Source organism: Corapipo altera, unplaced genomic scaffold, assembly GCF_003945725.1.
Source record: "Corapipo altera isolate COAL_440 unplaced genomic scaffold, ASM394572v1 164, whole genome shotgun sequence".
Taxonomy (NCBI): Eukaryota; Metazoa; Chordata; class Aves; order Passeriformes; family Pipridae; genus Corapipo; species Corapipo altera.
The window spans coordinates 285,420-309,375 of NW_020884969.1; the positions used below are offsets into that span (position 1 = coordinate 285,420).

At 49.8% G+C, this 23,956-nt stretch overlaps 1 protein-coding gene across 1 annotated transcript; it reads left to right on the forward strand.

Annotated features, from left to right (window-relative positions):
• The first annotated feature begins 1,921 nt into the window (after nucleotides 1–1,921).
• On the forward strand, nucleotides 1,922–23,956 carry FAM167A (family with sequence similarity 167 member A). Its single transcript, XM_027665097.1, has 3 exons — nucleotides 1,922–2,282; nucleotides 10,533–11,056; nucleotides 21,188–23,956. Exons 2-3 carry the CDS (start codon nucleotides 10,679–10,681, stop codon nucleotides 21,449–21,451), a joined length of 642 nt encoding a protein of 213 aa, XP_027520898.1. The 5' UTR covers nucleotides 1,922–2,282; nucleotides 10,533–10,678; the 3' UTR covers nucleotides 21,452–23,956.

The window sequence follows — 23,956 nt, forward strand, 5'->3', positions numbered from 1 at the left end:
CGTCTGTGTGATTAAACACTCTTGGCTATCAAATCTGGGTGGCTGAATCCCCCTTGTTTGTCAGGAAGGGGCCCCAGTCTTGCTCATTCCTGAGCCATGTCCTGGAACTGCTCATCCTACTTCAGAACCAGACCAGGTGCTGTGTTTCACCAGGTTCCTGTGCCCCTGTCTGTTCCCTGGTGCTTTTTGGTTCCTTGTCACAGATCCAGTTTTGTTTTGGGTGAGATATTGTAGGAAATGTTCAACCAGCATTTGTTTGATGGACCAGGCTCTACTCAGGGGTGTCCAGCAATGGCACAAGAGGCCACAAGCAGAAACTGGTTCCCAGGAATTTCCACCTGAACACGAGGAAGAACTTCTTTCCTGTGCAGTGACTGAGCACTGGAACAGGTTTTCTGGGGAGGGTGTGGAGTCTCCCTCACTGGAGATATTCCAGAACCATCTGGACACAATCCTATGCAATGTGCTTTGGGATGGCCCTGCTTGAACAGGGAGATGGGACCAGGTGAGCCAGTGTGGTGCCTTCCAACCTGACCCATGCTGTGATCCTGAGATTCTCTTTGCTGCTCAGAGCTTCAGTGCAGCTGCAGGTCTGTGTCAGGTGGTTCCAGCATGAAGGGAACAGCTCTTCCATCTCCCTGGTCCCTCTCCATCAGCAGGAGCAGTCAGGTGCCTGTCTGCAGCACAGCCAGAGCTATCACCAGGCTGAGTTTGCATATGTAGATCTGAAATCCGACAAAAAAGGGTGCTGGCAAAGCAAAAAAAATAAAGAAAAGTGTTTTAAAATTGCATTTTCATCAGAAATGTGAAAGTGCTGCTCTTCACGCTTTGAATCTGCATTGCTGCACCCAGGGCACCCACTCTCATGTGCTTGGTGCTGTAAAAGCACAGCCTCTAAATTATTCGGGGGGGTTGGGGTATCCTCAGCGTGGCTGGCATTTGAAGGAAGGTGGGAAACCCCAACCCTTCCATTCAGAGCTCAGGAAAGGGCTGTAAATCTCTCCCAGTTGCCCATGGGGGGAGGAGGGATGGTTAGAGCACGGGAAGGGAAGGGTGGAAAAACAACAACAACAACAAAAAGGCTGTGAAAGGGTTTTCTCTCACAAAAGCTGAGTGTGGAAATGTGGGAAGGGGCCTGGATGGATGGGGGTCGATGACCAACACTTAGCGCTTTGCACCATCAGGTTTGTAAACACCACCAGTGGCTCTGAGCCACCAGATGTGCAGTAGCTAAATGTGGGGATGGATGTGTGGGCTGATTTTGAGAGCTGTCCCCAGGCTTTGAGGGGTTAAACTTCAGCTTTTGGTGAAGGAAGGAAACCCCCTCTGTCGCCTGCCTTTGCTTCTGGCCCCAGCTCAGCCAGTAGCCAGGACACTGCCTCTATCAGTCCCTCCTTTAAAGCACCTAAAATGGTTTCTGGTCCCACTGGGGCAGCCGTGGAAGCAACAGGCACTTTCCCAGTACAAAATTCAGGAAAAAGCTGTTTTCCAAGCTGGTTTCTGCCCAAGGATGGATGGTGCCAGCGAGTTGGTACTAACCACAGTGCCCCGAGGTACCACCCCAGGGCTTCCCAGAGATGCTGATGTGTCCTTGCAAAACTCTCCCCCACACACGCACTGACCCCAGGCAAGCTGTGGTATCTGGAAAACGTTATCCCGAGTGCCAGAGGACCCCAAGCTCCTTGAAAGTCTGATATCCATGGTGTGAAATAGGAACAGCCTGGGGACACCAGCCTGGTTGGTGTCGGGAAGAGCCACAGACTGCTTTGGGAGCGCAAGAGCTCTCCGGGCATCTCCTGCAAGCCTTGAGGATCCCTGCTTTCCTCTGGACCACTCCATCCCTGTTAACACACGCCCAAGGTATCGCTGCTCCTCCTCCCTCGCCTGGGTACCGGAGGATGTTTAGGACCCAGGCTGTGCAGCTCCTCCCTTTCAGGTCTCTCCAGGGTTATTGCTTGGTGGGAGGTAGGTTCAGGGCTCGGTGGTATGAATGAAAGAGAGAGAGAGAGGAAATCTGGACTGAAAAGCTCAAACTGGAATAGCTCGCCTGTCTCCAGGCAACAGGCCTGACGCAACCGCTGAAAAAAAAAGTCCCTTAAATTTGAAAAAAAAAACAACCACCAACCACAGCACACACGGATTTCTGAAGCGAGACAGAGAGGAGGATGAGACAGACTCCTGAAGGCACTGGTGACACCGCTCTGCAAACCCCAAGTTGGAGCCCCGAGGTGGAAGGAGGGAGCCAAGATGTCCGTGCGATTCTCCCTCTGAGCCCGGCCCCGGTAAGTTTGTTGCTCGTGTTGGCTTGGCCGTGGTGGGGGGACACAGCCAGCCCGGGGACACCCCCTGCCCTCGGGACGGGGGCTGTGGGAGAGGTGCCCGGGGCTGGAGGAGATGCCCTGGCTTTTTGAGCCCCATAGAAAGGGGCAGCAGCAGGGAGCAGGTCCCGGGGGGGGGCTATGGAGACCCCATCGTGAAGTTCAGCGCTGGGGTCTGTCATGCTGGCAGTGATGTGGTGGTGGTTGGGGGCTTGAAGTGTGTCCCCCCAGCCACCATCTCCTGCCTGCCGAGATTCCCTGGAGATGGCCAGCACGGCTGCTCCCCATTGACTGGGACAGGCTGGGATTCAGTCCTTCTTTCCGAGGAGATTTGTGGATTTTGCTCTCAGCTGGGAGTGGTGTGGGGCTACTCACCCCCTCCAGGAGGATTTTTCTACACTGGATGAGGTGTAAGAGGGAAGAGCCTGGCCAGGTTTCGGGACGATCACCTGTTGCTCCCTCTGCCCCCTCCCTGGGATTTGCAGGAGCCCTGGGAAGGCTCGGAGGGTTGTGCAGTGCAGACATGGTGGGATGAGCGCGGTGGCCTCGCAGGGCGTAGCTACCTTGGATTTTTGAAGCAGGCACTGTGTGCTGAGCAGAGCAGGTTTCCACCTGCTCAGGTCTGGCCCTTGCAGCTCAGGTTTACACCGAGGGGGATTAAAAAAAAAAAGACAACAAACCAGCCAGAACTTCTTCAGAGCCCTTTCTAACAGCTTGGGGCTAATTGCTAAAATAATAGCAGCAGCCCACACCCCTCCCTGCGTGAGCGTTTGTGCAAGCCCAGCCAAAATTCCTTGGTGCCGTGTTCACCCAGGCACCCACACCATCCCCATCTTACAGCCTGGACCCTCCCTGGTCTGTGCAGGCTGTCACCTCTCCCTCCCTACGGACACCCCTCCCTGTTTTCCTGTGATGCTCCCTGTGTTATTCCATACTGCTGCACCCTTCGGAGCTTTTCTGCATCAGGGTCCTCAGTGGAGGGGGGTGAAATGGATGAAAAGCAAGTTCCTTGCTTCCAGCCAGGACCTGTGTCCAGCTGATTCCTTTGGCTTTGTCTGCTCATCCCCTGTATCCCAGGAATTCCCCACTTTCCAGCGGGAGCAAGCCTGTTCTGGCTGCTGTGGGTTTCCTCTGTGCCAGCCATCATTTCAGCATACGGGAGCTGTTGCTGTTATTTGCATCTCAGGTCTCCTCTGCTTTCAAATGCCCATTACAGATCCCTCCCATCCTTCGTGGGAGCATATACAACACAAAAATAAAGGAGAACGGGAGGAATCCAGCTTCTCCTGGGCTCTGGGCTTGCAATAGCCCCGTAGCCATTAGGTGTTTGCAGAATGTAGGAGGGACACTGCAGGAGAAAAAAAATAAACAACAAACACAACAAGAAAAAAAATAAAAAAAATAAAAATAAGCAGCCTCAGATTCTGTGGAGAGGGGAGGGGGGTCTGTTTGCAACCAGTTCATCTTAAATGCTATTAAATGTCCAACTCAGCATTGGGAGAAGACAGGTCTAAGGACAGAGGTTGTCTGATCATGGCTTGGGAAGCTGCCAAGGCGGGTAATTGGATGGGACAGGGGGCATGTAAAGGGGATTAGGGGGTCACCGGGGAGCTGACCCCGCTCCCCTGATCCCGTTAACTTGGAACCTGAGGATCTCAGATGGGAACTGGCCCTGGGGCTTGCCTCTGTAGGGGATGAACTCAATGATGGGCAGGTGAAGCTCGGCAAAGCCAAAAAAAGGTTGGTGGGGTTTTTTTTTTTGCTGAAAACACACCCTTCCACGCTGCATTTAGGGAAAAAATAACTCCCTGTGCTGGTCTCCTGGGAAGAGAGCATTTCTCAGCCTGCCCTGGCTCGTTCCCAAGGAATCCCAGCCCTTTTCATTACCCTGGTCTCACGGGCACAGAGGTCCCCTCCTCTCCTCGCTGAAATGCGGCTGTGCTTGGGGTGGCAGAAGGAAAAATAAGGGAATAACTGGCTGTGCCAAGCCACAAGTCCTTCGGGGGCATCTCTGGGAAAAGGTTAGGCATGCCACCTCCAAGATTAAAGCCCCAAACCTGCAAGGAGCCTGGGGCAGTGGATGAAGAAGAAATCTTTGCCCATAATTCGTGGCTCCCTTCGCCTCAATAGATTTCACCAGAAGATGACGAGGGTGGACGTGGTGACTTCACCAAAAGCCTGTAAACTTGCCTTTGATGTTCTGCTTAATCCCATTCCTCCTAAGAGGAATCATACATGGTTTGGGATGATGGGTTGAGAGTACTGACCTCGTCCAGCTTCCCAGTTTGCAAATACTTCCCACTCACTGGAAGACTGGTTTGCTGGAATGCCAAATATTTCTTCATGCAGGATTTCCACAGAGCTCCTGCTGATCGAGGGGAGTTGAGCTGGTCTGAAAATGGAGCTGCAGGGGTCCATCTGAAGCAGGCAGCAATCTCAGTGCTGCTTCCTCGCAAGGAGCCTGCTGGATTTTTTGTGGGGGACACAGGAGGGATGGGATGTAGTCAGGCAGGAAGGTACAGATGTGTTTATTGAAACAGGTTCTGACTCTACTAGTGATGCTGGAAATAAGCCAAGGAGAAGTGCCTTAGGGCAGGGAGTGGAAACTGGTCCCCTCTAATCTTGGAGAATCACAGAATGGTTTGGATTGGAAGGGATTTTAGAGCTCACCTTGTTCCAAGCCCCTGCCATGGGCAGGGACACCTTCCACTAGCCCAGGTTGCTCCAAGCCCTGTCCAGCCTGGCTTTGGACACTTCCAGGGATGGGGCAGCCATCTCTGAGCTCTTGTTTCACTCCTCTTGTAAGGCTGATGGGTTTTCTGCAGCCTTCCCTGCTCTTCTCTCCTCCCTTCCTTGCAGTGTTTGAGGGCCTTTCTGGAGGCCATTTGGGCAGAAGGATGTTCTGGGGCAAGCCCTCATTCTCCTTCAGATCATACATGAATGGAAAGCACCTCTTTTTTCCTCTTTCCCCATATATCTATGAATGCCACATCCATATCCAAAGGGCTGAAGGAGCATCCAAACTGTCTGGAAAGTCTTCAGGGGAGTTGTTCCTGGCAGTAGGCAAACAGGAATATCCAGGTGTATCCAGGATCCCAATCAGGTAGGTGCTGTACCCTTATCTGAGCCCACTGGTCCGTGATCACCTTTCCATGATCATTGCATTCTGGATCAATCTGGGCACAGAATCTTGGTCTCCTCTCTGGGCCTTTGTCCTGTATTAGGCTGGAAGTCAGGTCTGTGTGTGTGAAGGGACACAGCCAGCGTGGGCAGCCCAGCAAGGAGGTCTGAAGGCAGAGTCACCAGACAGTCCATGCTTGTGTTGTCCAGCTTGGTCACACCAGTGCCATCATCTTGCCCATGGAGGAAGGGACAAGCTCACAGCCCACATAAACATGTCCAGGAGGTCTCCATGGGCACTGTGGCCAGTGGCACTCACTGAGGTCTTTGCCATGGCTCCTCTAGCCTTGCATGAGCAGAGCACCTTCCGTCCTGTCCTGACCATCCTGAGCAGGCAGGGATCATCTGATCCTGACAGCTCCAATTTCAGCCCTGGAGTATGTCCCATCTTCAGAACCAGACAGATCTTCATGCTACTGGATTCTTTGTGGGGAGGAAATCTGAAGGTCACTTTGGGACAGCTGAAAAAGGCATTTGGGAACCATATCAGTTTCCTGCAAGAGCAGATTTCGGGTGCTACAGGAAGGGATTGGGTGGGCAAACACTGGATAATACATCCCAGGGATACCAACTCTCTTCTGAGTCTGTGGGATGGCCGGGGGAGCAACTTGCTCTGCATCTTTGTAGGACCCTTGTGCAGAGCAGCAGGATGGACCTGTGCTGCTGGGGGACTGTGGCAGGGGGGACTCCAGGTGAGGAAACTCCCAGCTGACCAAAGCTCACACTCAGCACAGCAGCTCCTTTCCCGAGTGAGGTCATTCTGGCATGGAGAAAGGAATGACTGATGTGCAGCCTCCCTGAAAGGAAATCACCAGCTCCAGGGAGCTGCAGTGTTGACTGAGATGGGTCTGCCCTTCCCTCACCTGATTCCTGAGACCTCTGTGTCTCCCCTGCCCTGAGGATGCTCGTGAGCCTCCATCCACCACCCTGAGCAGCCAGAGTCCTCCCTTACTCCATTGCTATGGCAACCCCCTCTCCATTGCTATGGCATCCCCTCCTCTCTGCCCTGCTTCCAACCTGCTGCAGACATCCAGGGGGGTCAGAGTCCTCCATCTCTGCCTTGTTGCTGTGCCAACAAGGAAAGCAAATACAGCTCTCCCTGCTTGGGGAATGCACACTAGGCACTGCCCCACACCTCTTGCTCCAGCTTGATATCCCTTCATCCCACTGTTTCAGGCTCAGGGTCCTCTTCATCCACTGGGACCTGCAGAGCTCACTGGTGAGGTTGACAGGTAGGATTTACTCCAGGGGTTTCCTTTGTAGGATCAGGGAGTGTCTCCATGGCCCGTGTGTGCAACCCTTGAGAGCAAATGCCTGCAAATGATCAGGGGAACTACATCCCAAACTCCATGGATCATGGGGGATGTCCCTGTCCCAGTTGGAGTGCAAATATGGTCACCCAGATGAGGTCTGAAGACACCAGAAGTGAATTTTGTACATCTCTGGGAATCCTCAGAGCTTTTTTCCTGAAGCCCAGCTACACGACCTGACTACTCAGTTAGAGGGAAACTGAGGCATGAAGGGGCTGAAGTGCTTTTTGAAGGTCATTAACAGGCTGAACCATCACCTCTACCCTGTTTACCCCATGTCAGAAGTGTCATCCATGGGCTGTGTGGGAAAAAGGGCTTCTCTCAGCTGGGGCTTTGTCTGATATTCAGGCTTTTCTGTCTTCCTGGACACCAGATGAGCAGCATTGCTTTAACACAGACTCCTGTAATCACTGCTGTTCCTCTGCAATAAAAAGTGGTGTTACATTAAGCTGCAGTCCACCAGGAATAGTGAAGAGAAAATGTTTTCTCTCCTCACTTTGGCTGATTGTTTGATTTATTCTGCTTTTCCCCTCCCGTTTTCATCTGGAGTGTTTTTCCCTTCCTTTTTTCCTTTCTTCTCCTGGACCTCTTGGCTCCCTGGCATGTGACCTTCTGAAGCACCCTGTGCCCTCATTTCCAGCCCTGAATTTCAAAGGCTGTGCCTGTGCCCAGGACACACCAACCAGTGCTGCTTCCTGAATGCCTGGTGTTCATGTCTGACCAGGGCACTGAGGGATGATGAGGAAGGTACAGACATATAAAACTTCCAGTTTATCAGGCCTCTTATTTCTCAGTCCTGGATGTGGGTTTCTGTTGATCGCTTTGCATTACAGCTTGTGGTAGATCAGTTGACTTCTCCAATGGAATTCTATCCCAAGAAAGAAATTAAAGGCATTTTTTTGTTGTCTCAGTGAGCTGATGTGTCCTGTGCTTTCAGGATTCATGCAAGGGAAGGGAGGAACCTCTGAGCCAAGAGTCTTAGTGAGGTGGGAGCAAACCCTCACCCCATTTTGGTGCTGAACTCCTGTTACCCCTAATTAGGTATGGCATGAACGCTCTGTGGCAAGTGTGATAATGAGACAAACCAAGGGTTAATCACTTCAGTTCCCTCACACAGGCCAGCCCAGGGGGAAACAGAGCCTGGGGCAGGAGACTGGGAGTATGTGGATTGAAGCCAAAGGCAGGCTCATTCCCAGGAATTCGGTAGCTCTCAGGCAGCAAAGGGTTTGTGTTACAGCCTCACACTGCAAGGCATTTTTCACACAATTACCACTTTCAGATCTCTTTTCCACAGCAGGTCTTTGATCCAAGTCCAAGATATTGATGGGAAATTAGAGGTGGCTCCTTTCTGTCACTTCTGAGTTTGGCCAGGCAAGGGAACAGAGCTGCCTGTTTAGGGGGGTCCCTACAGAGTGAATGAGACGTTTCATGTTACACCAGAGAGAAAGTGAAGGATGGGTTGAATCAATGCTGCTTTTAGAGTAGAAAACCCAAATTTCCTCCAAACCTGCTGGGAGCTGTGGTGAAAGGGAGGGGGAGATGACAGCAGGGTGGTGACAAAGGGGATGCTCCAAGCTGCTGTCCTGTTTTCATGGTTCAATGCTCTGAATGTTAACTGAGCTGTACCCAGGGCTCCAACACCAAGGGCCTTTTCCGCCCTGAGGATTCCACACATGCTGAAAACACAGGACAAAAGAGTTTGTGGAGGCTTTGCTTTGCAGCTGTGGCATTCAAAAAACTCAGCTTTATTATAAAAATGTTATGTTTGCTGGGGATTAACAAATCCAGTAGCCCAGTAGTGTGGAACTGCATCAGACTGTTGGGCTGCTGGCTTTGGCCACCCTTAGCGATCTCCACCTCAATGGACAGAAAAAAAAGCTCAGAAGTGAGATCTTTAAAGTCATTAAGTGTTTTCCTTTATTGATTTTGGTACGATGGAGCGGGAGGCAAGGTAAATTCATCGACATGCTCTCAGCCCTGCAGAGAAGCTGGTGCAGGACCTGCCTCTCCAACAAGGGCAGCTCACTGTTTTCCCCTCCTTACAATCTATTTTTCAATGGAAGAAGGAAAATCGTTGCTGTTCCAGGCATGAGGGCTGTTGGCTTCAACCTGACGGAGTATCTGTGTGTGCTCCTGCTCACCGTAAAACTCTCATTAGCATAAATAGGAGCAAGAACGAGACCACAACATGACTAATTCTCCACCCCCAGACTGTCTGTGTGTATATTATCAACTCCTCGTTCAGCTCATGTGCCTCCACACAATTGTGGGATAAATCTTGCTCTCTGTTGGTGGGTTTTTTTTGGTTGTTTTTTTTTTTTTTTTTTTTTTTTTAAATTGAATCTTCTAACTGAAAAGGTTGGGGAGGTGTAATTATAGCCTGGCTTTCAGAGTTACACATGTCGTTGTGGCAATAGCAGTGGAAAGAATGGCTGAGTAACTCTAGAAAGCTACCTATATCCTGGTTTTCCCGGGCATCTTACTAGGCAGGCAAAAAAGTATTTTGTTTTGTGTTTGAGGTGTAAAGGAGAGCTCTGGATCTATTCCTAGCTCAGCTTTAGATGAGCATACAACCTTGAGAAAGTCCCTTATCTGATCCTGCTGGCAAACGAAGGCAGAAGCTGCCTGAGCTTAACTCTTGCAGAGTTGTTAAGTCCTGTGTCCCACCAGGTCCCTCCAGATAGACTGGCTTTGGGCACAGCTTCCCTGAGTCCATACATGAGGAGGAAAATTGGAGAGGAAGCTCCTGGCTCCTCTGTGCTAGTCTTCCACTGGGGTGTTTTCAAGAGACCACTCCCAGTAGGCACATTTGACATGGCCAGTGATGGAAACCACAAGTGCAAATCTCCATGAGCACAGGCATCCCACTTACTCCCACTCCTGGCTGGGATAATGCTCCTGATTGGAGCCTGCAGGTCAGGAGGGAGATGAATACTACGGCTGCAGATTGGCATCTTTAACAAACCCAGATCTAAACATAAATCTGTAAAACTGAAGGTAGAAAAAAAGAATAAGTCCCTTTTGACTAAAATTCTCAGGAGAGACATTTGGGTTCATAAAATCCTGGAGTAGTTTGTGTTGGAAGGGTCATTAAAGACCACCTCATTCCACCCCCTTGCCATGGGCAGGGACACCTTCCACTATCCCAGGTTGCTCCAAACCCCATAAAACCCAACCTGGAACACATCCAGGGATAGGGCAGCCACAGCTTCTCTGGGCAACCTGTTCCTCAGTGCCTCACCACCCTCCCAGGGAAGAATTTCTTCCCAATATCTAATCTAAACTTCCACTCTTTCAGATTATCTTACTTTGCCTGGACCTGATTTGCCCAAGTGGGAAGATGTGGGTTTGCCAGCCAGAAAATCAGCAAAACCCTGTGCACAGACACCTCAACGTCCACTGCTTTCTCCAGAGGATGTTGGGTTGTGTGATACAGACCCAGAGGGGTCTGGGAATGTGCCCTGGCCCCCTTGACAACCCTTTCATGGCCCCCTGAGTTAAGACTGGAGATGTAGGTAACCAGAGCTTTGCCAAAAGGCAGAGCCTGTCTGTTCCTGCCCCAAAAGCAGTCAGATAGCTGAGGTGAGGTAACACTCTCCAGCAGCACCTTGGCATGGTGCCTCTCCCAAAACCCTCACTCCCTCTGCTACAGCAAGAGCTACCTCTCTTTCCCCACTCCCTTTTCCTTCTCAAACTGGAAACCAATCCTCTGTTTTTCTTCCAGGTGTTCATCCAAGGTTGATGTGGTCCTTGAGCAGGAGGAGGAGCTGTGTTTGGCACCCTGTGACACCTGGTCAAACCTTGAGCATTTCCCATCCCTGCCCCTGATCCTTTCCAGCCCACCCATATGCCTTGTGACTCCCAGAGAGGATGTCTGTACCCAAAATCCAAATAGAGGAGGCGCTGGACAGCAAGGATGCTGGCCCTGGAGGTGTTCCTCCTCCTGATGACCATCTGAGGACCCTCAAGGCATTGACAGAGAAGCTGAGGCTGGAGACCAGGCGCCCTTCCTACTTGGAGTGGAAGGCAAAGCTGGAGGAGCAGGCATGGAAGAGCCCTCAGCCAGCAGGAGAAGGGGAGGAGGAGGGAACTGAGGCCAAAAAGGCCACGGGGGAGACTGTCCCCTTGAGGAAGGTGCAGCTGCATCTCAATGGGAGCCCTGCCCAGGACAAGGGGACTCTTTCCTCAGGGAGAATAGGCGGCTTTGAGAGCATCGATGAAGCTTTGACGTGGCTCAGGAAGGAACTGGTAAGTGATTTCCTGTTCCCTGGTAGACAGGGCACTTTTTCAAGAGGGGAGAAATATAAAAGAATGAGGAAGCTCTTTGTTCCTACCTACCTTCAGCCCCAGGTGAAAAGGCAACAATCAGTCATTGAATTTTCTATGTCTGGCTCTTCCAGGCTCATAATCCATTGTCTTCTGCTTCATTAGAAGCACATTTTGGACATTCTCCCATCCCAGCCTTGGCCCCTGTTTATTTCTGGTACTTATGAACCAGTGGTTTCACAGAGAAAGACAAGACAAAAATACTTTGTCTTGTCCAGGAACCTGTGCTAGGAGGATTTACAGAACCAGGACATGGGGGCTGGAATTCATCTTTTATATGTCACGTTGTTCTCATGGTCTTTGGCACCAACTTATCCTGGACCAACTAGTGCTGATTCAGGCAGTTCCCAACCCAGCTCAGGAGTCAGCACAGCCTAGGAGTAATTCCCAGGAGGAAGCATGGAGGCACCAAGCCTGACAGAATTCAAGAAACATCTGGACAATGCTCTCAGGCACATGGTGTGATTTTGGGGTTGTCCTGTGCAGGGCCAGGAGCTGGACTCAATGATCCCTGTGGGTCCCCTCCAACTCAGGATATTCCATGATGCTATCATTTTCTGGAGGCCACTGGGGCTCAGTAAGATGGACAGGGCCCTTTCAGAGCACCTGCTTTTAGGCCTGGAGAAAGTCCCAATCCTCTTTGCAAGTATAGGAACCACCAGACACCAAGAATACACTTCTCAGTGATCCTTCCCTTCTCCTCCCTGGCATGAAATATCTTTATTATTTGGCCCAAATTACTGGAAGTGACTCATGACACGTGGCTTTGTTTCTGTTGCCTGATTGGAATTTTGCCTGGGAGTCTCAGCAGGAATATTTGCAACAAGGGCTGGGACATTACTTGTGGTCAACACTTGTGAAAATGTTCACTTTGCTTTTGAAAAGCACTGAAAGTCTTTGAGAAAAACTCCTGACAAAAATGAATAAGGAGTTTAAAAAATTTCTCTGCAGCTTTTGCTTCAGGTTATATTTATTTGTCAGCTTTCTGTTGCGTTCTCCCAGCTGGATTGATGTCTAGAGGGGTTATTTACAGAGGTGGTTCTGGATGTCGCAGTTTGGTGGTTGAGTTGTTTCTCAGGGTTGTGGCTTTCAGAAGGTGAGTGACGTGCTTTCAGGACCCCAGGACTGTTAGGAAGAGCTTTGAGATGATCTCCTACAACCACTCAGTGCTCTGGAGAACCTGAGCTCCAGAGACCTGAATCTGAGTCTGTGCTTGCATCCCTTGCATACCACCTTAAATGCACAGTGCACTTCATATAAACCCCAAATCTTATGATGCCTAAAAAGAGTAAGGAGCAGATTTTCCTTCTCAGAGCCCTGATTTTAAAAGATTTGGGTTTTTCTTTCCACTTCTGCCCATGTTGGAAGAATAAATTGTCTCAGAGCCTGATTCTACCCTTTAGACTGGGGTGTGGTATCTAAACCACCATCTGTCAAAAACTGAAAGTTTAAATTAAAGAAGAAAAAAGGACAAAGCAAACCCTAATTGTTCCTCACTTTCCATTTTCTTACCATTTAATTATACTGGTCTTTGCTGGATCTGGACATGACTCATGTAATTTAGAACAATTTCCCCAAAAGAGAGAGCAGGGATTTGCCTGACCACACACTGGAATAGCTGTGTTGGAGGCACTGTTGTGGGTAAGAGCTGCCAGCCAGCAGTGAAAGCACAGCCAGGCCATCACATCCCAGGGTGCTGGAATGAAAAGATGAATTTCACATTACATTTCAAGGGTGAAATCCAGCTTATTTTCAAATAAAAGAACAAGCTTCCACACATCCCAACACAGACGGGATTTTTCTTTGTTTATTCCCATGTTGTGATAGTAAAATAATCAGGAAGGTTTCCTAGCAGGAACCCAACCATGTCCTGGGCTCATCCCACAGCGTGGGCAGCAGGGGAGGGGGGGATTCTACCCCTCTGCCCCCTCAGGTGACATCCCACCTGCAGAGCTGCGTCCAGCCCTGGGGAACAACAGCACAGGAAGGACATGGAGCTGTTGGAACGAGTCCAGAGGAGGCACAAAGATGATCAAAGGGATGGAGCAGCTCAGCTATGAGGAAAGCCTGGGAGAGATGGGATTGTTCGGCCTGGAGAAGAGAAGAATTCGAGGCAACCTAAATGCAGCTCTCCAGTACTGGAAGGGAGCCCACAAGAAAGATGGAGAGAGACTATTTCTGAAGGCCTGGAGTGACAGGACAAGGCGGAGTGGCTTCAAACTGAAAGAGAGTAGTTAAATTGGATATTGGATAGAAATTCTTGACTGTGAGGATGGTGAGGCCCTGGTACAGGTTAACCAGAGAAACTGTGGCTGCCCATTCCCTGGAAGTGTCCAAGGCCAGGTTGGACAGGCCTTGGAGCAACCTGGGCTAGTGGAAGGTGTCCCTGCCCATGGCAGGGGGGTGGAACAAGATGATCTTTAATGTCCCTTCCAACCCAAACCATTCCATGATTCTATGATTCTGTGACATAGTTATCTCCATGTTTACATATTTCTCTAAGTCAGAAGCCAAGACCACACAGTACCCCTGCTTGGGGCTACCAGGAAGGTCACCAACACCCCACACCTTGGGTAAGGTCACCCTGAGGGGCAATTAATCCTTCTGGTGTGATTTAACACATGAGAACATAGTCTTGGGGGCACCACACAACCCAGCCTTGCTTCAAGCAAATGTTGAGTATCCCGGGCATCTTTCTGAAGATGATCCAAAAATGACCTAGTGGTCATATTTGAGGTGAAATTTGCCTCTGCCTCAGGATGAGTTCTCCCCCACTCTACAAAGTCCTTCCTGAGAAATCAATTTAGGGTCTGTAGGATTCATCCATCCAATGAAAGGGCAAAAGCTGGTAAATGTGGAGATTCTTCCTACCCTATAAGGAAGTGCAGCAGCCCATGGCCTTACTGAAGGAAATGCAATGATGGAGGGTGTGCAGCCCCATCACCCACAACCCTCAGCACAACTACAGCGTGTTCAGGCTGGGTTATTTCAGCAGTATTGCCCCAGCATGGTTTTGGCAGGTGCCAGGGAGCATCCTGCCAAGCAGTTTGAGCTTCAGGAGTCTGCACATGCTGTGGACTGTTCCCAACAGGCAATTGGTATGGGATCACCCAGTTTTGGAATTAACTCCATCCCAGCCAAAAGCAGTAGAGGCAGTAAAGTGATTTTAGTAGTATATGTATACCCAAACTTGCCCTTGGCCATTGTTCTACAGAAAGGGCCATGACATGGGTGAGTTGCCTGCTGAATTGATAGACCAGGAGTCCCCAGCTTTAAAATTTGTACTATCTGTTAAATCTGAAGCACCAGAATCACAGAATCATTAAGGTTGGAAAAGCCCTCCAAGATCATCCAATCCAACCATTCCTCCAGCACTGCCAAGGCCACCACTAACCCATGTCCCCAGGTGCCACATCCACACAGCTTTTAAATCCCTCCAGGGGTGGGGACTCCACCTCTGCCCTGGGCAGCTGTGCCAGGGCTGGACAACTCTTCTGGTGAAGAAATTTTTCCTAAAACCCAATGTAAACCTCCCCTGGCACAGCTTGAGGCCATTTCCTTGTTCCCGATCTCTTGTTACTCCCGATCCACACAAAAGGCATCATCTAACACTGAAAGAGGAATTTGCCTCTGTGTTTACAGAGTCTGCTCTGGTTTGGCTTCAGCCAGGTTCAGGCATTCAAAAGTGAAGCAAAGGACAAACCCAAGGTCTTACTGTCCACCTGCTTTTCCTGGTGTTTCACCTCATGTGGCCTGTCCCAGGCCCTGGCCCTGCATGTCAGGCCCTGGCCCAGGTTTGTAGGACTGACATATGCCCACAGAGCCCCATCCAGCCACGTCAGCTGGGACCTGCTGAGAATCCTTCTCGGGGAAGCTGATTTATCCAGACATGCAAACTGCTCTTCTTGTTGTGCTGAGAGGCTCTGTCGAGGTGTAGGAGCAAATTGCAGCTCTCAGAGCATGCTGAACAGCCCCAGGGCTGCAGCACTTCCCTCCCCAGCTCCTCCTGCCTCTTTTTTTACCCATGTGTTTCCCTTTGGCCTGTCAAGTGTGGCTGTTCTTCATCAGTACTGAGAGCAAAGACATTACCAGCAGGGGAATGGTGACAGACTCGAGGACCTGAGGGGTCAGACTGTACTTTCCTCTTTGAAATTTGTCAGGTTTTACAAGTTATAAAATTAAGCACTCAAAATCCTTTCCCTCTTAAATATGGCTAAAGAACAAACCTATGAACAGGAACATCTTAGAACACTTCTAACTTTGTCTCAATAGGAAAATGAGTTTCCTGTCTCAAGTTCACCAGTTTGGCACAGAAATCTGTGTGTGTGACAGAATGCTGGAAAGACTCAAAAAGGGACACGAATATCTGATACTCTTGGTGGAAAATCAGTTGGCTAATTATTATTAAATCAGTGCTGGCCTTAAGCTGAAGGAGGGCAGGGTGAGATGGGATATTGGGAAGGAATTCTTGGCTATGAGGGTGAGGAGACCCTGGCACAGGTTGCCCAGAGAAGCTGTGGCTGCCCCATCCCTGGAAGTGTCCAAGGCCAGGTTGGATGGGGCTTGGAGCAACCTGGGATAGCAAAACGTGTCCCTGCCCATGGCAGGACATTGGAATGAGATGGTCTTTAAAGTCCCTTCCAACCCAAACCCTTCTATGATTCTGTGACCTCTATTGTTAAATTGCTGAAACCAGGGAAGAGTTTGGGAGTTATCCTGGAACAGGACCATCCCCAAGGGGCCAGCTTGGGCCCAGCCACCCTGTTTGGGAGAGAGAGTGAGTTTTGTGGAGTGGCTGTGATTTATGTGCACAGTAGAGATGTAACTGCAGCTCTGAGAAATCATGTGAAATTATCCTGTGTAAGCCTACATGTAACCCCTCTGAGATGTCCCTCTCAGATGCTGAACTTCCAGGTTTTTCCCCTGGCAATGGGGAAATTCCCAGCACTGAATGCATTTTAACACCCCTTAATTTAACAAAATCCAAAGGTAATTACCTCCCTCAGGAAAGGTATTATGAACATTAATTCTGAGGGAGCCAACACAGAGTAAACAACACTTAAGAAGAGTGAGATTTGGGACCCATGACACGCTCGGCGTGTGCCAGCTGGCAAAGGTCTCCTGGGCTTTGAGGGTGTGTGACTCCCAGGCACTGCAGAGGGAGCTGGGATGCCTCACTTGAGGCTGTGGGTTGCACCACAAGGGCGTGAGCATCTGAAATTAGCCATGACAGACTGGCATCTGAGCACCTTTGAAGAAGCCTCAAACCAAAACACAGGCAATCTGGACTTCTCAGAAGTGCTTGGCAAGGGTCTAATAACTGGCCTGTACGTCTCTGTGCTTGAATCCAAGAGGCTGCTCCCAGGAAAGGACCAGTTCAGATTTCAGTTTCTTTTGATCCTTTGGAAATTAAAAGGTCTGGACCCATGGGAGCAGCTGCTTCTCCACAGACCATCACCCTGAGCTTCATGGACCACAGGCTGGGGCTGCATCCAGAGGGCTCTTCTCTTTTGGGAAGAGGTTCCAAGGAGCTCCACATGTCAATGCCATGAGGTGCTCACTGCTGAAACATCCCCCCATAGCAACGCAGGGAGAAAATGAACCACTGGAAATGGGAAGATTATTGGTCTTTCTTTCTGTAACCATATGAGTAAGGCAAAATTGAAGGCAACTCCTCGTAGCTGTTTGGGCTGGAAAACAGGCAAGGATGTATACAAAGCTTTCTCTCCCTTCCCCATATTAAACAGTCCTGGGAGACTCTGAGGCTCAATCCAAACAGAAAACCCTTCCTGGGTTCATAACATCCTGTGGTCCAGTTTTGCATTTCAGCCTGGCAGTTGTTTCTGTGCCAGGAAGGACCTGAGTTTGTTTCCCTCTCCCACCTGGGGAAGTTCAAACCAGCATCCTGTCCATCCCACCAGCAGCTGGAGCTCGGTCTGCAGAAAGAGGCACATTTTGTTAAGAAGCTGTTTTTTATGAGCAAGACAAACCTAAGGCTGTTCCTGCCCCTGGCATGAGAGACTGGAAGGAAGCAAAATGTCTGGCTTCTGCTGGATGCTCCCCACAGGTTTCTGCAGGACACTGTGCAGAGTGTGTGGGGTCGTGTTGTCCCACGTGGATGAACTGGTGTGTTGAGTCACCATGTGGTGACTGGCCCTGTGGCTGAACTGTGTAAACCAAAAACCCATGGTTTCCCGTGATGTGACCCCTGTAATTCCATTATTCATTTCCAGGAAGCTTTGTGGAGCTCTGCTGACCTGACACTGCTCCTTTTAAAGAGGCATCATTCATAATCTCTGGCGATTGTTTGGTCCTCAGCATGGGATGGATGGAATGATTTTAGTGTTTGTGCAGAGTCTCTGGGAAAGGGAAGAAGAATGAGGATTTCTGGATTCTGGATGAAATTCTGCTGATATCCTGGGTAGGTTTGAACAAAGCAGGGCTTAATAGGACAACTCCATGAATGCAGGACAGGATATTTGCATCTCAAGCCAAGTCCCAGTGATGACTGAGAAGAGAGAAACCACATCCTGCAGAGTAGCCCACTTTTTGTGCTCTACCCTCTTCCCAGTTGTCAGCCCATGGACCTACCTCCACAGAACCTGTCACAGTGTAAGGAACTTCCAAGCCCTTGGGAAGACAAGACAGGCTCCCAAGAAACAGAAGTTATTCTTTCATGGAGTCATGAAATCGTTCAGGTTGGAAAAGCCCTCTAAGACCATCAAGTCCAACGTTCCTCAAGCACTGCCAAGCCCACCATTAAACCATGTCCCCAAGTGCCACATCCACATGTCTTTAGTCAACCACTGTCAGGGTTTGTTCCTGATCCTTATTTCTGGAAGGCTTTGTCTTCCAGCTTACATGAAATCAAGGCAACTTCTTCAGGAGACAGGGAAAGCAAGAACTGGACAGAAAGTGTAAAGCTGGTTTGCAAGGGAAAACAGCAACTCCAGCTCACACCCCTCTCTGCAATGGCCTCAATAAATCTCTTTTAAACCTTTTTTTTTTTTTTTGGCAGTAGTGGCTTTTTTAATTCCACATTCTTCAAAACATTCAATGAAAGCATTTGTTGACATTTCTTACGTAACTTAATAAACCAACAAGAAAGGGTGACCCGGGGTCAGTTCAATAACACTCATGATCGCTTTCCTGATAAAACCTCAAGTCACAGCATTTGTTGAGAGACAGGGAAAAATATCAACAAAATTATTCTTTCTTTCATTGTATACCAGGTGGGAGGAGAAAAACCTTCTGAGTAGCACTGCTCTGCTGGGGACACAGGCTATGAGGTCTGAGAGGAAAAAGTGGGGTTTTTTGAAGAAGGTGAATGGCCACAACCCTGCCAATAATTTCAGAGAGATTTGCTGAGAGAGAGAGAGGGACTCACTCAGAGATTGGTAGAAAGGTGACTCCAATCAGCTGAGCTGGAGTCCAGTTACTGGTTGGGAGCATAAGGCGAGGTCCTCCAGGATGTCCCTGTAGTGTCAGATAGAGAATCATAGAATGGTTTGGGTTTGAAGGGATTTACATTATGTACTGGGAAGTAATTCATCCCTGTGAGAGTGGTGAGGCCCTGGCACAGGTTGCCCAGAGAAGCTGTGGCTGCCCAGTCCCTGGAAGTCTTCCAAGGTAGGTTGGATGAGGCTTGGAGCAACCTGGGATAGTGGAAGGTGTCCCCACCCATGGCAGGAGGGTAAAATGAGATAATCTTTAAGCTCCTTTCCAACCCAAACCATTCTACAACTGCCTGGAGGAGGAGGGATTATGACACAAGCTAAAGTGACCCTGTGGCTGCTTTGATTCCCACCCTTCTTGCAGTAGCCCAGGCATCAGGCATGGAAAAGTCTCACATAGAAATATCAGGGCCACCTGTGGAATCTCTTGAGGGGAATTTTCCCTCCTCCCTTCACTTCCCCATCTTCATGCATAAGCCACCAGACCCGGAATAATTTATTCCCTACCCTTAGAGCTACATCTGTACCCGTAAATTAAACAGCTCATTTTTAGGTCTGGAGGCAAACTGTGATGTTCTGGCTACATCCATGCTGTTAGAATCCAGAAAAGGGGAATGCATCCCAAATCATAGAAACACAGAATCATAGAATCATAAAATGGGCAGGGACACCTTCCACTAGCCCAGGTTGCTCCAGGCCTCATCCAACCTGGCCTGGAACACTTCCAGCGATGGAGCTGGAAGCCACAGCTTCTCTGGGCGACCTCTACCAATGCCTCACCACCTTCACAGGGAAGAACTTCTTCCTAAATGCCTGATGAGGATGAATCCTACCAAAGAGTGAGGTAAAGGATGGATTTGGGGTCAGGGCAGCTCCACGGTGCAGCTGCAAGTGAGCTCACGGCATCTCCTCGTTCACTGAGAAATCAGTGAGGAAAGGATTTACCCAGGGAGCTACTGGAAGGTAAAAAACCCCAAACAAAACAAAATCAAGGGTCTCGTTGCCAAGGAGATCCTTCCAGTGCCAGTTTGTATCCTGTGGTGGAGGCAACACCAGGGAAAGAGGCAGAACGTTGCACTGGGGCAAATATAGGGCTGTTTTTCCAGTTTTGTTTCCTCCTCATTCCCAGGAGTCACACAGATTTAAGCCACAAGGTTTGCTAAGAGCTATTCAGTTTCTCTCCCAGCACCTTCTTTTCTTTGCAGCTTTTGTGGTTTGTTGCTTTTCTGTGAGGAGGGAAGCAGGGTGAGAAGTGGGGATTGTCTTCGCATTATCTCTGTTCCAGCTCTGCCTGCTTCTGCTCCCCAGACAAAGGCTGATGCTTGCACCAAGTATTCACCTCCTTCCTTCACCACCCACAGCATCCTGTGGCAACAAATCTTCTGCTTAATTATAAGTTGTTTTGGGGTTTTGTTTTCTTTTTTTTTTTTTTTTTTTGATAAAAAACCTCTTTCATCACTTCTGAATCTTCCACCTTGCAGAGTTAGGTGCCGGGGAGAAAAATGTCTCCAAAACACTCATATCATTAGCCCGGGGGTAGTTGTTCTCTCTCCTGTGGGAAACCATGGGGGTCCTGTCCTGAGAGATACTTCAGATGTCCAAGATAAGATAAGCCATGGGGGGTGTGGTGGCCCCTGTTCCTGACTGTGGTGAACCAGCTCTGATTTATGCAGGCCAGAAGCTCAGGTTGAGTATTTGGGGATCAGTTCTTTGGTATTCTTTTAATTGGTCCTTTTCACCTCTAATTGCTCCCTCTCACTGTGGCTGCTGCCTTATGAGCAAAATTAATTTGGGCTTTGTTTGATGTTGAGATGGAGGCTCTGAAGCCTGAGCTGAGGGATAACCAAGCCAACAGCCTTGGCATGGCTTTAATTCCAGTTTCACAGTCACAGAATGTGCTGATTGGAAGGGACCCACAAGGACCATCCAGTTCAATCCTTAGCCCTGCACAAGACCACCCCCAAGAGTCACATCATGTGCCCCAGAGTATCATTCAAACACTTCTTGAGCTCTGGCAGCCTTGGTGCTGTGACCACTGCCCTGGGGAGCCTGGTCAGTGCCCAACCGCTTTTTGAGGGAAGGACTTTTTCCTAATATCCAACCTAACCCTCCCCTGACCCAACTTCAGGCCGTTCCCTGGAGTCCATTCCCTGGTCACACAGAGCAGAGCTCAGTGCTTACCCTTCCTCTTCCCCTCCCAAGGAAGTTGTAATTGCAGTGAGGTCTCCCCTCAGTCTCCTCTTCTCCAGCTGAACACACCATGTGCCCTGAGCTGCTCCTCACACGGTTTCCCCTCAAGGCCCTTCACCATCTTTGTTGCACTCCTTTGGACACTATAAGAGCTTAATATCTTATATTTCTGGTGCCCCTGAAAACCTGAGCAGGCAGACACTTCCTTGATTGTCAAAAATTTGGGGTTTTCACTGGGATGCATCACTGGCTTGGAAGATCCTCATCTCCCTCCCAGCTCCAGCATCTAGACAAGTCCCATTTCCAGTGATTCCATGCAGCCTCTGACAGGGACAGCAGCACAATGAGCAGATTTGCTGTTCCCTTTCCAACCCTCTCTTCCCTCCCCACCCTCCCTCTTGTGTTCCAGGCAGAGATGCGCCTGCAGGACCAGCAGCTGGCCAGGCAGCTCATGAGGCTCCGTGGAGACATCAACAAGCTGAAGATCGAGCAGACGTGTCACCTGCACCAGCGGATGCTCAATGACGCCACCTTCGAGCTGGAGGAGCGGGACGAGCTCGCTGACCTCTTCTGTGACTTCCCCCTCGTCAGCTCCTTCAGCCTCTCCACGCCCCTCAAGCTCATTGGGGTCACCAAGATGAACATCAACTCCCGCCGGTTCTCACTGTGTTGAAGTGGGGGGGGAGAAGATGAGGGAGAAAGAGAGGGGACAGGGCTCTTTCTGGGAAAAAAAAGGCCAAAGAGGAGCAGAAGGAACAGGGGCAAACAGGGAATCCACAGCTGGTCTTGGAGGCAGGGTAGAGCAGCAGACCTGGGCACTGAGCTGCTCATTGAGGAGACAGGACCTGCATGGGGGAAGCCTGGAGAGCATCTGAGCCCAACACATGCACTTAGCCTGCTCCTTGGCAAGTCCCTTCTCCTCCTCTTCCCCACACAGTAACTAAGACACAGCTCAGTGGGGTTGGTGTTACTCAAAAATCAAAGGAGGGGTCAAAGATCAACCACAAAGCCAAATCCCTTTTCTTTTCCCCTGTACCTCCTCCCAGGCTGGATCTGTCTCTTCAGCCAATGTCCTCCATGGATGTCTTCTTGGGCATCAACCCTCAGCCTCTGCTGGCCCAAGCACAGGGTCCATGGGGCTATTTCAGGTGGGAAGCTGATTTCCAGTGGAGAGAAGCCCTCTCATCAGGAGAAGGTCTGTGGGTTAAACGGTGTGCAGCCCCAAGAAGTGGTGAAAAGTGTGTCTGTTGACTTGCTCCATTGAGTCCAGGGTATTTTGGACTCAGTTTTGCTGTGGTATAGATTATGGACTGATCATGGACACATTTATATAGACTCCAGCTGTCCAGAAGTCTCCTGTGTGTCCTAGAAGTCATACCCAGAGCAGAACAGGTTTCTGATCCTGTTGTCAGCAGCGTCCACAAGACACTGTGTGGCTGTCCCCACAAGCAGCAAGGCAAAGGGATGCACCCAAGACATCTCCTGTCAGAGAAATCACCCCAGCCTGAAATTCTCCCAACAGCAGCACCAGCAAATCCTGGATCCTCTGTAGCAACACACAGCCATCAGAGAAAGGAACTTCAAGAGGAGAAAAGGGCCTTTTTTGGGGGTGGTAATGAACTTGAAATGTGACTATAAAATTGAGGGGAGAAATATTGCTGTTATGAGCTTTGGGCCTGCAGCAAACCCATGGGGTTCCCTCCCTGCTTAGCAGGGTGTAAGATGGAAGCTGTATTTTCTTGCCTTTCAGTGCACACAGCTGCACACCTGCCTGTATGTGGAACAGAGGGAAGAGACCTGTGGTGCTGCCCAGCAAGGGCAGGGACTCAAGAGGTCTTGCCGTGGCAATCTTGGGACACCTGGCACCCAAGACAGTGTGTTTAGACCAAGTGTGGGTGCCTTTAGGAGCTGGCACCGCTCCTGTCACACCGGTACAATCTCTCAACCCTCTCATGGTGTCCCTGCCCACGGCAGGGTGTTGGAACCAGATGATCTTTATGGTCCCTTCCAACCCAAACCATTCTGTTCATCACTCCAGCCCAGCTCTGCTCCCTGGGCACGGAGCTCTTGGCTGAACAAACCTGACTGTGCCCACCCAGCAGCAGCCTGAGGCCTGGGGAGGAGCGGGAGGTATAATCCCAGCTGAGCTGGAAGCTGTGTTGATGTGCCTGTACCTGGCTGTCTGTAAGCTGTGTGTGTGTGTAAGTTGTTGTATGTGTGCATGTGAGCCCACAGGACGCCTCGCTTGGGATGAAGGGTGGGCTCATGCCTTTGTTCCGAAATGTGGCATGAACCAGAATCCGATGAGGCTCCAACATGCCTGGGAAGATGCAACGAGGCTTGAAGGCTTGGGGTTCCACAGGGAGTTCAGGGCAATGCAGAGAAGACAAATAATTCATGTGCCTCCACGGGTCTCCATGGGAGGGATAAATTAACACCATGAAGGGGTTCATATCCATGTGGGGCTGGGGGCTCTGGAGCTGAATCCAGTCCTTTATCCCCCATAATACACAACCCCTCGGTGATGCCTCTCCATCTGCTTCAAAGCTCATTGAGTATCTTTTCTTTCTGCTAAGGAAGGAGGAATTTTAGGCACTGGAGCTTTGTCTACACCAATCAGTCCATCAGCATCATGCCTGAGTGTTGAACCTCATGCTGCCCAGGCAGTGAAGGTTTATTTGGGTTCTTGGCCTCTGGAGAAGACAACCAGCCACAGTGCCATTTAGTTTACTAGTAAAGAAATAGCCTTATTTCCCCATGGACATCTTGGAAAAAACGAAAACAAACCACCTCATCAAAATTCTTCTTTGTTTACTTTTTTAATAAAAATAAATCCATTCGTGTCCCACATGTTGATTTGCAGAGGCATTTTCAGTCAAAATATAGTAATGATGGGTTTTTAGTGAAAATAATGCCTTGGAAGAGGGGGATTGGTTCTCTCTAGGGTCGAATAGAGTTGATACAGGGTGGACCTGCCTTTGGGCTCTTGTCTGGTGGCCCAATGCAGGAATTAATACAAGCACAGTCTGAGGAGGTCATTACACGTGGCATTAGAAATATCAGATGTCTGAGTTCCAGACATGTATTTTCTGCATTGAGGGGGATGGGGGATGGTTATAACTGCCAGCTGTTTGTTGAAATGCACAATTTTTTAATTATAAAACTCTGTCTGTATTGA